Raw genomic sequence first — 16,358 nt, 5'->3', positions numbered from 1 at the left:
AAAGCTATATACGCAATTAATTACAATTATATTTCTCAAGTGTAGAATAGACATGTATTTATTTAATTATCGTAGGTCCCCATGGTTTGTTTGAAGCCGTACATTATAACACATGTGTAGTACGTACAGACGCTACGCGCTCCGAACGCCCTCCGGAAATTAACATTTTCTAAAGCGCTTGCAAATGAAGGCGCATACACATCGAAATGACTTTTCAAAGCCTTTGTTACATCTACACATTCCTCATGAATTCTGCTCCGTCGTGAATAGCAAAAAAAAATTAAGACACATTAATGAAACGTTCGCGCTATTTGCTCAACACTCGATCCGGCTCAATAAAGGAATCGCTAAGATGCGGCGGAATTTGATAGATATTCATAATGCAAAGGAAAGGAAGCACAATCAGATTTTCATTGGAGATTCACGGCGGTCGTCGGCCGCGGCGGCGCGGGGGCGGAGAAATGAATACTTATTGCGAAAATGAAGCGGGCCATTAATGAACGCCGGCTCCGGTGAACCGATCGGCCGCGATTTAATTCCCTTCGAAAAATATTCAATAAACGCCGCAAAGACCCTCGCGCGGGATCATCCGCAAACAGGCGGAATCCAATGAAGTAGAAAAATTGCATAGACAGGGGAAAATTCATATTTTATCAAAAGAGAATAATCCTCATAAATCTTTCGTTGCTATTGAATGTTGCGCAGAACAGCTTTAAATTACTTTAGAGAAAACTTGATTAGGAGTGAATGCGTAGGTATCTACGAGCTAAATAATGAAAAGAATTCTGAATATAAGACATATAGAGGCCATTTAATATAGAAACAAGATTATTCGCATCGACTTTTATAAAAACCCACTTTTTCAATGTTCACAATAAGAAAGTATCATCTATTACGTTCCATTGTTGGGCGTGCGCTCGCACTACTACGTTTCGGTTTTTCTCTTTGTATGTACGAAAAGCTTTAGTTTGTGGTTTTTTTTTAGACTTTTTTTTACATTAAAGCTACCTACCCTCATATTTTAGGCTGCTATATTTAGGTAATCAGCAATAGGTTTACATTGTAAAAACGTCATTTTTATAAATGAAGGTAATAAGTGAAACACAAAAAACGTTTTACCATATTTTATTACATATCTTTCAAAGCTTTAACAACGCAAATGTTGTACATCAATTGGCTTTGTAACTTGGACCACGCTTTCGTCGCGGTCTCTTCTACTGAAACTAATGTTTCTCGAAGATCCTCGTTTTGAGAAATTGCCTTAGTGTGCATCTTTAGAAACAAACTCATGTACGACTGGGCTAATTCGAAATCTCTATTACTTTTCAGCATAATGTCTAACATTTTGAGGAATTGTTTCATGACATCGACGCTCCCACCGGCGTCGGGCGCCATGCTTGTCACTTCGGCTTCGATAGCCGCGGGCGGTAACGTTTTCAATTTCTCTATACATTTCTCGTAATTCTCCTCTGTCTCACAGACAATCAATTTCTTTCCGAATACTGTCAATGTTGATAGCGCATCTGGCATTAGTAATTTCGTATCGCTACTGTCCTTATCTTTCTCTAAGTCAAATTCCAGTTCAAGGCTCGGAATCGTCGGTAAGAAGAATGGAGCTGACTTAGGCACAGTTAATGGAGTTTTAGGCTTGTTCCGTTTCTTAACGATATCTAAGTGTAACAAATTCAACCATCTCGAAGTGGGCTGATCTGATAACGTTATCAGTTCTTCACTAATTTGTATCGGAGATATGTATTCTGGTTCTTCTCCTATATGTATCGTTCCTAAGTCATCAATTTCTGGTTTTTCCGGTGCTGTGCTCGGCAATCCTAGAAAATCACACCTCGTTATAGTGGATACGAGAGACAAAATATTACCTGCCAAACATCTTCAACAAGAAGGTCAAGTGATACTTACGCAATTTAGGTATATTGATTTCGCCCTTCTCAATCGGTTTGAGGAATATTCTCTCGTAAAGCAATCTGTTCGCCCATAGAAACACGCCTACTTCCCCGACATGTGCCGTTGCTAGGAAGTCGCCAGTAGGCGACATGCTGAGTGATGTGCAAGGCTGCTCCACCTAACAACAAGACATATGAAAACTTTGTCAAGAAATGTAAAACTTTATACAAAAGATCATACAATCAACTTACCGCGAAAATGTCCACTAGTTTAGCAGTTGGTATATCCCACGTACAAATAGTACAATCCATAGACGCGCTGATCAACCATCTACAACAAAATTCAATTTCAAAAAGCATGTTCTTATAAACGAACAAACCGCAAAAGACAAAAGAAGACCGCCAAGAATCTTGGAATCAAACGAAATGCAAAGAAGGTAGGTAAATTAATATATTATCTCACCGGCTCTGGGTATCAAATTCAATATCGGTTATCCTCCCGTCGTGGCCGTCGAACTTCCTTACAATATTCATGGTGTCGATATCAATGAGTGTAATGGAAAAGTCTTCGTTTGCGAGCGCTAATAACCCGCTGTCTCTGTGGCATTTTGTGCTGGACACCGACTCTTGTAATCTTATTACGTGGTAAGGGGTTGTTGCTGAAAGAATATTTTATTAACTTTACCGTTCGTCTTGTAGTTTGGTGTAAGATGACGAGGAATTTGGCCAGACTATAACAACTTTTGATGTTCAAATAAAGCGTAAAAAGTTCTGTTATTACTACATGTTGATGTTTTTATTCAATCGTTTTATATTGCATTGATAGAAATGCGATAAGTGCGTAAATGCATATAAGTTCGATAATTTCATAATTGGTTACTCCTGGACCATTAGGTACAAAAAATTATAGAACCAATATTTTGAAGAATTTTAAATCGAAATAAAAGTAAAATATTGTATTTGTGTTATTACGTAATATTAGTCTTTTTGCGTTATTTATAACAGTAGTTTTAACTTCAATAATGTTTTCAAATTCTTAAATCTTTTATCAAAAGGTAGGTAGGTACTGTAACGTAGTTAGAAACTTTTTCGTTTGTAAGGTTTTATTCGTGAGATATTTTTGATACTGACCGGGCAATCATTTCAAATGTATTCGATTTGTTCCATAGAATAAGTTTTTTATATTGAAGTGTGTCACTTCACCTCTCGAGCCCAAGCAATAAACGTCGTGATATCGAATCAGTTTTTCATTTTGAGCAAGATAATTGGTCCTGGTATAACAATTTAGATACCCAGTATAAAAAACGTATTCCTCTGCGTAATATTAATAGCAATTTAGAATTTTTAAATAGGCAGAATGTAAATAAATATAAATATAGGAAACATTGTGATTGATTTATAGTTTTTCTAATGTGTGTTTTGTAATTTCATGGTACCTGGAACGAGTTGCACGAGCATTGCCGGTGAAGGGATAAGAAGGTGAGCTACTTCATCTTCGTGAGAAGATGATGTCCACGGCAGAGCTACTTCATCTTCAATATGAAGGAAGATGAAGATAACCAATGTGGTCAAGCCTGTGTTATTTTTATAAGTTTTTTTTTTTACATTGCTCTGTAAATCTGATCCCAAAATTATTATCTGATTTGGTTTTGAAAAAAAAATATTTGGATGGTGAATTGAGGTTGAGATCAACTTCGCAATAAGGGGCATAGCCTCGCGAAGAGTGTTTGCTTGACACAGTGGTTTCTGCCGAAGATTTATGATCCCTATATTTGATTTATTTATTATTTAATATTCCAAAATTGTAAAAAATAATTATTGGGTAAGATGTTTAATTATATCACGTTAGGTGAGAAACTTTGATAACGGTGACTTATCCCTTCATCTGACACGTTAGCGTCCGGCGAAGTTGTAAGTTGTCAATACAAAGTTTTTCTTCGCTTGAAAGGTAATCCCTTCAGGACGGGTGTTCACTTTGAATATCCTTTGCTACTAGAGGCATGTTTCGGGGCTTTTTGCGTGGTTTTGCCTTGAAAAAGTTCACGATAACCTGTGTTCTCGAAGTGCAATTTGGCACAGATTAAATAACTCACAAACAGGTTATTGTAAACTATCCCGTTGTGAGGGACGTGTTTTTAATTTCCACGCATAGGTAAATTTTAAGTTAAGTTTAGGTAGGGACATTTAATATGATTGCCAGCCTACAGCTGCGCTTTTGTGATAAAGTTTCGACTTTATCCTAAGGGCGTAGCTCGTGTAACGTAGTTAGAAACTTTTTCGTTTGTAAGGTTTTATTCGTGAGATATTTTTGATACTGACCGGGCAATCATTTCAAATGTATTCGATTTGTTCCATAGAATAAGTTTTTTATATTGAAGTGTGTGACTTCACCTCTCGAGCCCAAGCAATAAACGTCGTGATATCGAATCAGTTTTTCATTTTGAGCAAGATAATTATTCCCGGTACGACAGTACCTACTACAGCATTGGATAGGAAATGCTTGCTCTTGCATTTTTATTTAGTTCAAAATACCAATTAAGCGAGTTGGAGGGAATGTGGATGAATTTACCAAAAACAAATTCAAATTAAACCGAATTAGTAACCAAAAACTACTGTTTTACGTCCGAAATACAAGTGGAGAATAAACGTAAAGTACTACGCAATTTGATTTAACTGCGTTAAAAAGAAAAAAACTAGGAATAGCCTTTTTAGTTCCAGCAAATTATTTAGCAAGCAGTTTCCGCGGTAATAAAACAATATGTAGTTTAACTATTAACGCGAAAAGGTCTATACAATCGTTTCGACAATAGTAACACTAACAGCGCTTTTATACTGTTGGATTTTCCGCTCGCCTTTCCGTACGTAACAAAACCGAGCGTAACAAAACCGAGCGTATACACTCAATTTTGTATCGGCAGATGTTAATCGCCCATATAAACTCAGCGTTGTCGTTTGTAAAAACCGAGCGGAAAATCCGCCAGTGTGAAAGCCCTGTACTATTATAAAGGTGTATTACATAGGTATGCTTGACAGCTTTTTAGCATTGTTTATTTTTAATGTTGTAAATGATGTAAAAACTGGCCTTGTTATCAAATACAATACGCGCATTATACCTATTGGTTTCTTCTAGTTGTTAGTCATACATAATATAATACTCATTGACCATTTTTGTCCATTTCCTCATATTATCAAGATAAATACTACTTCTAGCTTGATGATTTCTTATCTATCTACTTACCAGACTTAAAACGCCACAACTTCAGATTATCATCAGCCCCAACAGTGATCACCCTTTGGTTACAGAGATCTGTCTCCACCCCTCTCACGGCTCCTTTATGTGCCAATAGATCGTCTTGACCGTAGTGACCTCGATGCAAGCCGGACTGCATGTTGAATTTATGTACTTGGCCATTGTTGTAGCCTGTGTGAAAAAATAGGATGCTTAGAAATTATGAGTGTGACCATCTTCTATTGTTCTCGCCAATATTTTTGTCATATTGAGACATGGTTGATATAGGTACCAGAGGGTAACGATCGACGGCTGCTAGCGGCGTATCGCCACTGACTTTTGCGAAAACTATATGAACATCGTTATTCGTTAGTTATGTTGTCTATACCAGCTTATACGCGCGTCGACGTTCTCAGCCGCGCGGGTGGAAAAAATCGCACATACATGCGAAAAACCGGGTGTTTAGGCGCTTATAACCGAGTTAGACTCAAACTGCTTATTCAATCTTATAATATCAATTTTTTTCATAATTTAATTAAAAAGGAGCATAAGAAAAATATCAATCTATGAAGATTTTCTATCCCACAGCAATACCATTGTTAGAAATAAAACAAAACTTACCAATAACAACAAAGTTTCCACAGTGGGTGACAGTCAAACATGTAGCCACAACTCCTTTGTCCATTCCTGGGGGTTTTAGCTTATGGTCTCCCATCCTCATTTTGTTGTAAGACCAAGTTGTAGCCATGAAGAATCCTTCATGCAGTGACGCAATGCTGTCCCACTGTTTGTCACGTTGCATACATGAACTTATCTTGGTGATTGGAGGTAATATGAGGTTGTCAATTTGCAGTCTCTCTAAAAAGAAATTACATTAATATTATAAAATTGAAAATCTGTGTGATTTTTTAAGTATGTGTCATTACTTCTTTTTACACAATTGGATAAAGTCTTTAAGCAGTTTTTAATTAAAAATCATTGGCAAAAATTATAAATATAAAATGTAGATCTTGCAAATAAGTACAGAGTGCTATGTTTTGTATCAAGATATTATAATTTAAGAAATAAACTTACTTTTCTTCTTTGAAGCTTTTCTGTTATGTGAAGCCTTTCCAAGGCTTTTGTTGAAGGTTTCGGACACTGTGTTCATTATATGCAAACTACTATCACTGCCTGCTGCCAAAATGTTGTTACCACTTGGTTCACAGTGGCAAACCATACTGGGGGGTTGTGAATGTCCTTCCCTACAACATAATAATTAGATTTAAAATCTTCTTTGACAAATATTTCAAATAAATTGATTAATTGATATAGAAATAGGGAGTTACAACAAATATAGGACTTGTAACCTTTTGAATGAAGAAACATACAGTAAAAAGTGCATACATCTCACCTTTTCCTCAAAAGCCTAGCACCACCATCAGGCATATCAAATATCCAAAGCTTCAATGAATTGTCTTCAGAGTTAGTCACCATTAATGGTTCGGACATCAAACACTTCAGGCCAGATATTTTACCATAATGGGCAGACTGTACTTGAGACAATACCCTCTGTTCTTCTAAGTCCCACATGACTATATGGCCCTCAGAGCTGCCAGTCACCATCACAGGGGCTCCGTCAAGCCTAAATGACAACGCACTCACCATCCCCCAGTCATGAACAAATTCCATTACTGTTTGATCAAATTTTAAATTACGTAGAACTATTTTCCCATTGGCCAGCCCCACTGCCACCACATCTACGGCTGGTGCAGGCTCCGTGACCGTTACTGCTGAATCCCATCCTTGGAAAGTGTACACCAACTTGGAAGTACGGAGATTCCATAGCTGCAACTGACCTTGCTGGCTACCAAGCAAAACTTTATTCAAATAGGTAGGAAGATGGCATAAAGTAGTTATTTTAAAACTGTCTTCATCAAAACCAAGTTCAAGGAACTCAGATTCGTTCTTGATGTCAAATATCTTGAGTATGTTGTCTTCATCTACAGATATGAGATGTATTCCAAACGGAAACAGCAAATGCACTGGAGCATTGTGGCCTTTGTAAACATGTTTGAGTTCACAACCTCGCCTCCATGCGTAAATATTATTCTCACTGGCTGTATAGACGTGGTAACTGTCTCCGCTCATGCAAGTGATAGGACCCGGGTGCTCACCGCTGACACTTAACAAACGGAATTTATCACACCCGTAGGTGTGGAACCACTTGCCAACACTAGTACATAGCAGTGTTTCGCCTCGTCTCTTGATAAATCGAGCAACAAAGGGCACATGTGTACTAACATAACCTAACACCCTGGAGCCGGTAAATATACGGCTATTCGACCCCTCCGGCATGATTGAGCACTGTCCAAATGTGGAGTTTTTATTTATAACAATCAACTGCAATCTTTCACTAAGATATCACTTCATTATTTCGAAATTATTTCACAGAACAACACGCGTGCGTTTGTTGTTAAAATAATGTCACTGTCAGGAAGACATTTACAAATTTGACACTGACATTGACATGACTAAAAACCGAACACTTCTATAACCACAGATATAAAATTAGGTAAGTGGATGCTACCTCTGTGGTTAAATATTATAACGGCAATACATTTGGACCACGAAGGAGAAAAGACTAGCGGAGATGCCCTAACGCAGGTAGGTCACGCGCCTTCAGGTAGGTCAAATACGTCACGACTACGTCACGGCAGGCGTGGCTGGACACCGCCCATATATCGTCCTTTACATCAAACTGACATCTTGTCATGGTTGTATTTTTACCACAATTTCAACAGATTTTATTTGTTACTCGATTAAAACGATGAAATGCGCTATCATTAATTGTAGAAATTGCTCAGGATCCAAACTCAAACATACCATAGGATAACATTTCACGTGTAAGTAATATTTTAGCTTTAAAACATATTTTTGCTAGAGACATCTGTCGTCGAATAGCTGCATTTCTAGAACCTCTAAGTGAATTTGTATTATTTTCGTATCAATCTTGTATCAATGTATATTATTGGTACCAATTTTTGCCTTAAAAAGCAGCTTCATTTTTCCTTGCATCCTACAAGTTTTTTTATAGATTATTTACAAACCAAAACATATGATATATTATCATGAAAATTTAATATTATAAAAACACCATCTTTCGGTAAGTAGTCGACTTACGTATATTTGAAGTAAAATTGTGTTCATCAAGACAGAGAGACCCGTTACAAAATTAAGTGCTACCAGACATCGAAAATGCAATCACCCATTCTTAAAAAAGGTCTTATTTAAAAAAGCTGCAATTATCTTAAAATTAATCATAACTCTTACTATGTAGATTTATTTATATTCATCACTAGCCGTTTTCCCGCGGTTTCACCCGCGTACCGTGGGAGCTACTGCCCGCACCGGGATAAAATATAGCCTATGTTACTTGCAGATAATATAGCTTTCTAATGGTGAAAGAATATTTAAAATCGGTCCAGTAGTTTTTGAGTTTATCCATTACAACCAAACAAACAAACAAAGTTTTCCTCTTTATAATATTAATAGATCAGCAATGTTTTACATAGGTATATCTCTCTTGCCGTACATAGTTTTTGAATGTACCTTTACTCAGAGCAACATCGGACACACATAATGTCAGCCACTTAGTGGATGCGCCGTTATGATATAGTTGTGAAAACTCTAATTTGATAAACACTGTCCCTATAATTTTAATTCCCATTTTTCTTGGTGAATTTCGTAATGTGGCAACATCGAAAATAACAACAGTCATCGCAGCACGGTTTTAGACATGTTCTAGAACAAATAGAACGAATTTTCGTGCTTGTGATGCCATAGTGGCTAGTAGACGAACTAACACAATGCCATAAGTTGATACTTAAATTACACCATGGGGGTATTTTAGACCCGTGGTGAATAAAAATGATTTTTCATCGAGTCTCCGTTTAATGGTTCCTATATAGATACCTATTTCATTTCTGGAGGAGTAAATAAATTGTTGTGGGGCAAGTTCTCTGCACAAAATAATACTTATATAACAATTAATTTTCTAACTTTTTTATCTCTCTCTTTTTCTTCGTTCATTTCAAATGAATGCTTCTTTAAACTTTCTAATTGAATTACTATTTTAAAAGAATTATTAATTTTGAGTATTTACTTTACTTTTGAGTATGTCACTAGTGGTCGATGTTAGTTTAGGGTTAGATTTTAATCATCCTATTCCACGCTAGATGGATTTACAAAAAATGGGTGGCTTCCCATAAAAGGCGTATAAGGGTGGAGCACGGGTGGAGACAGTAACGTTCCTCGTCCCCCGCTCACCCGAATTTTGGCGCGCTGCTTTGTTAGGAGATTTTTCGTTAGGGCATCTCCGCTAGTCTTTTCTCCTCCGTGATTTGGACCATAACTATAATTTGGACACCCCTTAGTTGTAACCTCAGGCAGAAATATGGCTTGCTATGTTAGAGGGTAAATCGTTTACTCTGGAAGACATTGATTCTGAACTACAAATCTAAATTGAATGACATCGGGCATTACAAAAATAATTATATAGGGATTTTTTTTTTTTTTTTTTTCGACGTCAAAAATCATCAAATGACCCCTCCCGCTGTGGGTTAGCAGCGGTGAGGGAGTGTCAGACTCTTACTGACTAAAAACCGTCGTGTTCCGTCATAGGCCTTTTATGTACCAGGGCCGCGGTATCTCTTTCGAACAACCCGCAGCCCCGGCAGATTATATAGGGATCCGTTTTTTCCTTTTGGTGATGGAGGTTTTAAGGAATAAGAAAATATACGATATTTGTTTTTTTTCTCAGGATTCAGGATAAGCGATATAACCATAATAATAATAAGAAAATATGAGCTATAACTTTATGTTTATTACTTATTTATAAAATACATGTTTGTAAATAAATGTTTATAGAAGTCCTTGTCGCTTCAAATCTTCGTACGTCTTACGATTGACGACGTTCCCTTGCGAATCTTCAAACTCTTCGTCATTTTCCGCTACAAACCTCTCATTTTCTTTTTGATGTTTGATTTTCTCCCACACTAGAAACAAAACAAGAATCATTCATTTTTTTAAAGGTGATATTTTAGTGCAAATAATATAGATCTTGCTTAAAATACTTACATGCAAGTGCATCTTCGATCTGAGTGACATTAGCAAAGTGAGCCGTGTTAGGTATGCCCAGACAACGCATGCCGTGAGCGTGGCGCCACTCTGCGAAATGTCTCTGGAACGCTTTCGGGCCCTTGTAGGTGTAGTTACCGCAAATTTCGCAAGTGTAGCTGATGTTTAGACCATGCAGCTTGTAGAGCCAGTATGGGATTGGCTGTAAATAAGAGGTTTTTGTTTAGATTTAGCCTTATATCTATCATGGAATATGAGGGAATCCTTATAAAAAAATGTAGATAGATGCTTAAGAATAATTTGTGGCATATTTTTGGTAAGGATCTTTTAATAATAAAACAAAATTATTAACTTTAACTTGATATACAGTAAAACATTTTGGACATGTCTAGTGGGCAGTTTCTAAACATCCTCATTAGTTTATCTATTCAGTTTTAAAGAATGAGTAAACCCTGATTAGCCATAGATAACAATAATTTCCAACAATTTATGGTAAATACTGATAAAAAATATAGTCACCTTTCCATCCCACCCCAGAGGCAAATTCTTAGGATTGTATGGGACTTCATCATCATCAGAATCAACATCGGGAGCGGCCGACGCATCGCTCTCGTCACCGCTGTCATCACGACGCTCGCCGGCCGCGCGGGCCGCACGACGCGTCACATTCTCTATGGTCGCCGAACGCGTACTGCTTACTATGTTTGCAAATCTGAAAATATAAGATAACATGACTTGATTTTTTAAACACAAAATAAATACATACAGCTCCAGTCAGAACGCTTTGCCCCTCCAAAATTAGCTACTGATGAATGAAATTAAAATGTAAGAGCAAAGCATTGTGCAATAACAACATCTAAACATGAAAATTTATGACTTACCTGTATACTTGCGCTTCAATTGCAGCAATATCCTTGTGCCTCTGTTGAGTTGATGCTTTTGCTTTATTGCCACCCTTCTTCGCAACCAGTGACTTGTCTAAGGATGTCTGTCCCTTAGTACTGAACAATCTACAAAGAAAAAACATAAAAAAATAACAAAACATATAACAACAATAAGTATTTGTTAAAAATAAAAGATATGCTGTGTATGTAACATACCTTTGTGCTCTCTCTTCCAAAGTTCCACCACACTTTAAACCGAGAGCCATTAGAGCAGATTTCAATCTATCCAACCCTAAAGAAGCAAGTTCTTCCCATGAAGAGAAGGCTGACAGGTCCAAATGAGCACCCACATTAGTTAGGGCACCACCAGTTTCTTTCTGAAAACGGAATACAATTTAATACAAGAACACAATACATTTTTTATTACTTTCATAAAATATTCATATATGGTGTCACCTATCACACATGGTAGTTAAGACCCATCATAAGCTATTTATGTATTAGCTTATGTTTCAGGGTGCTAAAACATCTGAGCCCAAACCACAGCATGAGCATGTCTCCTCACAGAATTGTTGACTGTGCCGGAAATCGAAAATGAGCCTTTAGACTCTATTAGCTAAGCAGTTTGGCATGGTATCTTTTACCAAGCAGTTTGGTATGGTGTCTTTTGCCAAGCAGTTTGGTATGGTGTCTTTTGCCAAGCAGTTTGGCATGGTGACCTTTGCCAAACTGCTTAGCTACGACAAAGAGATTGTCAACAACTACTGTTTAAAAAATTTCTTACAGGCCATCCAGGAAAGTTTCCAGCTTCCCATTGCTTGACAAACTCCTGATGAGCAGCGGCCATCTCCTGTGCTTGATCCTGCAGAGGTTTTACTCTATTGACAAAGTCTTTCAAGTAAGTTAGTAGAACTCTGATATAGTTTCTATATTCACTGTTCTTACGCTCACGAGGTATGTCGAAGAGGTGATCAAAGATGCTCAAGTATGTGATGTAATCCACTTTCTGTAAATGAAAAGAAAAAAATATTGGTCAAAGTATTTTTAAGATTATAGGAATAAAGTTATTTTTGCTCACTTCTCAAGGAGATTCTCAATTTTTCAGAATCTTCTTTGTTTTTCCAATTTTCTGATTACAAAATTAACAATATAATTTAGAAACCTGAGTGCAGTTTTACTACTCTAAGGAATTAAATAACAATTGCTTCACTCTTGACCAATCAATTAAGTATTTTACTCACCTCAATGCCTTTCAAATTAATATACTTTTCATAGCACTCATGCAGATCCAAATATTTGCCATATCCTTCTTCATCAGTGAACTCCACAGGAGCTAAAATCAGAAAAGTATTATTAATCATTTCTCTTTCAAATTTCCTCTGAATAAATGGAAAACAAAATGTGTTCCTAAAACTTACTTGTATAATCTTCAGCTGGATTCTCTCTAATTTTAGCCAACTCCTCAAATTCAACAGACATTGGCACACAAATCTGAAAGATAATAATAGACAAACTTTTATTAATATGCCACCTCTTTAGACAGTAATTTCTCTTAAAAAGTAAACAGTAGTACCTTTAATTAAAAACAAAGAAAACATGCTTGTTTTCCATTTCATTATAAGCGAAGATCGGGAAGTAAGTCAAATTAAGATTCTACGTTTTTTTTTCATGCATAGTTACAAGTGTGGCTAATAAGGTGTGTTAAAAATAATCACCTCATTAGGATGTTTTCTATGGAACTCTTTGATTTGTTTGAGCCTGGCATAGAACTCATTAAACTCGCTGGGACCAGACAGTGCTGCTATTTCCTCTTTGCGGAGACCATCCTTATCTTCATATAGCTCTTTCAGCCTTATTGTAGATTCTACATATCTCTGGAAGGCAATTTAAAATTACATAAAAATAAGTTCATAGATGCTAAAGTTTCTATCATGTTGAGTGCAGGCAAACCATTAATTTGTATTGTAATGTGTAAATTATTTAAAATACATGTACTTACATCATGAAGATTTTTCAAGCGGTGATCAGCATTAATAGTTTCACGGTGCTGAAAAGATAGAATAGATGATGACTATACGATATACTGTGTTAAGGTTAACTTTACGAGCTTATTTTTATTATATATATGAGCTAATAACATTTTATTTAATTAGCTCTTATTTGTTATGGTCAAATCAGAAATTCTGCCTTTTTCTCAAGGCATCAGGATGTAGGGTTATGTTTATCAAGTACAGTGTATTCAATGATGAATTCCAGACAAAACCGCTGCAAAACTCAAAATATGTTAGAATTCTACTCACCCCAGTCTTTTTATGCAGTATTTCTTTAACCATAGCATCCATTGTCCTCTCCCTCTCCTCATGATAGCTTCTTTGCTGTTCTAATATAGTTTCCATGTTGATACACTGCTGTTACTTAAATACAACCTAAAATATTTTTACTACGCATAGAGTCAAAGGGAAATGCAAATGAAACTATGTTTTTATCATGAAAAATGAGAATAAAACAATAACCCCAATAATTTCACACAAACATGAAACAAGCGCGTTTGACGTTTGTTTGACATATAGATAATATAAACTATCCATAAAGTATCGACCAACGCTCCTGTTGAACTATAGACAAAATAGACTACCCCGAAAAGTTGCCAACACTTACAAAATATTTTGCCCTGAAATTAAGCTAATAATGAATACTGACGAGCTAGTGATTAATGTGATTATATGTAGCAATGACGACAATAGCCTGATATCTTAATGATAACGACGTGTAATCAGTCATGAACTGCATATTTTCATTCAAAAATTACTGTTGCGATCTAGATTTTTTTGTTTTCAAAAATATCTAAGTCTTTCAATAGCTGTAGGCTGTAGATATACACATAATTTAAAATTACTTAACATTCTATGGATATTTTTGTAGCTATGTATGCAGTTCATACATAAAATTACGTCAATCTTGGGGTAAAGTCATTGGGCTGACAACACTCGTAAAATTTTTCCATAGACGATTTGCAAAAGTCCATTCAAAACGTTGGGAATCTGTACATGATCTGTACCATTTTTACTTTTTTTTGTTTGTGGTCGGTTTTGGTTGGGTAACGTCAGCGCTGTCACATTTCTGCTACACGTTCTCTATTTATCTATTGCAATTTCGCAAGTGACCGGTGTTTAGAAATAATAGTGTATTCTTAAATTAATCATGATCTATTCTACATGGATCAATCAGTTTCACTCAGTATTTTTAATATTTTTTTCCTTTGTCGGGTACGTTCAATCTGATGTGCCGAGACCTCGCGGGGTCTCTTTATCTAAAGCACCGCTATATTCTCCGACAAAAGATTTCACCTGTTTTGACGGAACAATTACTATACCGTTCAACTACGTAAACGACGATTACTGCGATTGCTTCGACGGAAGCGACGAGCCTGGCACCTCTGCATGTCTAAATGGCTTTTTCCATTGCACCAACGCCGGTCATCGACCGCAAAACATTCCTAGTTCGAGGGTGAATGATGGTGTCTGCGATTGTTGTGACGGTACCGATGAGTACGCGTCAGGTGAAACATGTGCTAATACGTGTGAAGAACTAGGTCGAGAGGCGAGGGCTGAAGCTCAACGCCTAGCTGAGCTGTACAAAGCAGGTAGTCACCTAAGATTAGAACTTATAGAGAAAGGAAATGCCAAACGTAATGAGATGGCAGAACAACTTCAACAGCTGGAAAAGGACAAAGCAGAGGCTGTACAAATTAAAGACGAGAAAGAGAACCTTAAGAATGACTTGGAAGCTAAAGAAAATGAGGCTTTGAAAGTTTACAGAGAAGCTGAGGAACTGGAAAAACAAAAGAAAGCAGAAGAAGAGAGACAAAACTCAATTAAAGAAGCACTGGAACACTTCAGTAAATATGATGAAAACCAAGATGGAGTATTGTCAATGGATGAAATAATAATAGCACAAGTGTTTGACAAAGATAACAATGGAAACCTTGATGAGGAAGAGATTAAATACTTCTTTGGTGAGAATGAAAATATTGACAAAGAAATTTTCACTACCGCAACATGGCCATTGCTGAAACCTCTATTGATGGTCAAGGATGGATATTTCAAGCCTGCTGGGGAAGAAGAAGACATTGAACCTGAACAAGAAGCTGATGCTGAGGAGGCTGGTGGTGACCTAGAAACTGAGTATGGAGGTCATGACGATGAGGCCAGTGAGCTAGACCTCCCTCAAGATGATGCTGAAGAGCATGAACAAGAAGTAGAAACAGAACAAGGAAATGTGTATGATGAGGAAACTCAAAAACTTGTTGATGATGCCACTGAAGCTCGCAGGCAACATACTGATGCTGAACGTACAGTTAGGGAAATAGAAGCTAACATTAGGAAAATCCAACAAAACCTTGAGAAAGATTATGGCTTGCAACAAGAGTATGCCACTTTGGATGGTGAATGTTGGGAGTATGAAGACAAGGAGTATGTGTACAAATTGTGTGTTTTCCAGAAAGTGACCCAGAAATCAAAGAATGGTGGTGCAGAAGTAGGCCTTGGAAACTGGGGAGAATGGGCAGGTGTAGACCACAATAAGTACTCTATTATGAAGTATACAAATGGTGTGGCCTGCTGGAACGGGCCGAGTAGAATGACAACAGTACATATCAGCTGTGGCTTGGAGACAAAACTCTTATCTGTCACAGAACCATTCCGCTGTGAATATAAGATGGAGTTTAGCACACCTGCAGCTTGTGATGACTCCAGCCCTACTGGACAGCACTCATCACATGATGAACTTTAATAATTCCAGTGTTGCATTTCTCACACTCATATGTGATGTGTTTAACACTTAAGTTACAAAATGTAAATCAGTCACCATGCATTATCATGTTTCTCTAAGGACAAGTCTCAAATCACACTGAATAAACACTCATTTCATGTATGTACTGGAAATCAATCGGAATTTAATGTTAGCATGATAAAGTAGGAGAATAACAAGTAGTAAATTTATTTTTGTTTAAGTGGAAGTGTTAATGATTTGGAAGATTTTTTGGTACCTTCACAGTTTATTGATCAGTGTTTTGATGTAAAGACTGAAATATTTAACATCATACATTTATTTCTCTCACATTCCTCAAATGCAAGGCTGTTTTAGTTTGAGTAGAAAAAATAAATTTTAATGAAGTGAACAAAACATTGTGAGTGATCAATAAAATTATTGTTTAATATTACCCAT

General features: G+C 36.7%; 3 protein-coding genes across 3 annotated transcripts; 1 reads left to right on the top strand and 2 right to left on the bottom strand.

The window, feature by feature from the left end:
• Positions 1-1,109: 1,109 nt before the first annotated feature.
• On the bottom strand, positions 1,110-7,686 carry LOC124634490 (WD repeat-containing protein 36). Its single transcript, XM_047170087.1, has 8 exons — positions 6,524-7,686; positions 6,205-6,374; positions 5,752-5,988; positions 5,140-5,322; positions 2,365-2,560; positions 2,154-2,232; positions 1,918-2,080; positions 1,110-1,829 (listed from the first exon to the last, which is right to left on the bottom strand). The coding sequence occupies exons 1-8, from the start codon at positions 7,465-7,467 to the stop codon at positions 1,129-1,131; spliced, it is 2,673 nt and encodes an 890-aa protein (XP_047026043.1). The 5' UTR covers positions 7,468-7,686; the 3' UTR covers positions 1,110-1,128.
• Positions 7,687-9,974: 2,288 nt separating this feature from the next.
• LOC124634604 (splicing factor 3A subunit 3) lies at positions 9,975-13,707 on the bottom strand. Its single transcript, XM_047170246.1, has 11 exons — positions 13,433-13,707; positions 13,132-13,179; positions 12,848-13,006; positions 12,551-12,623; positions 12,374-12,465; positions 11,917-12,138; positions 11,349-11,509; positions 11,130-11,258; positions 10,768-10,960; positions 10,249-10,450; positions 9,975-10,166 (listed from the first exon to the last, which is right to left on the bottom strand). Exons 1-11 carry the CDS (start codon positions 13,526-13,528, stop codon positions 10,033-10,035), a joined length of 1,509 nt encoding a protein of 502 aa, XP_047026202.1. The 5' UTR covers positions 13,529-13,707; the 3' UTR covers positions 9,975-10,032.
• A 502-nt stretch (positions 13,708-14,209) lies between these two features.
• On the top strand, positions 14,210-16,353 carry LOC124634453 (glucosidase 2 subunit beta). The gene has a single exon (XM_047170036.1). It carries the CDS (start codon positions 14,334-14,336, stop codon positions 15,921-15,923), a length of 1,590 nt encoding a protein of 529 aa, XP_047025992.1. The 5' UTR covers positions 14,210-14,333; the 3' UTR covers positions 15,924-16,353.
• The last annotated feature ends 5 nt before the right edge of the window (positions 16,354-16,358 follow it).

The sequence above is a fragment of the Helicoverpa zea genome, chromosome 11 (genome assembly GCF_022581195.2).
Source record: "Helicoverpa zea isolate HzStark_Cry1AcR chromosome 11, ilHelZeax1.1, whole genome shotgun sequence".
In the NCBI taxonomy this organism is placed as follows: domain Eukaryota; kingdom Metazoa; phylum Arthropoda; class Insecta; order Lepidoptera; family Noctuidae; genus Helicoverpa; species Helicoverpa zea.
This window is presented reverse-complemented; position numbering and strand designations above follow the sequence as displayed.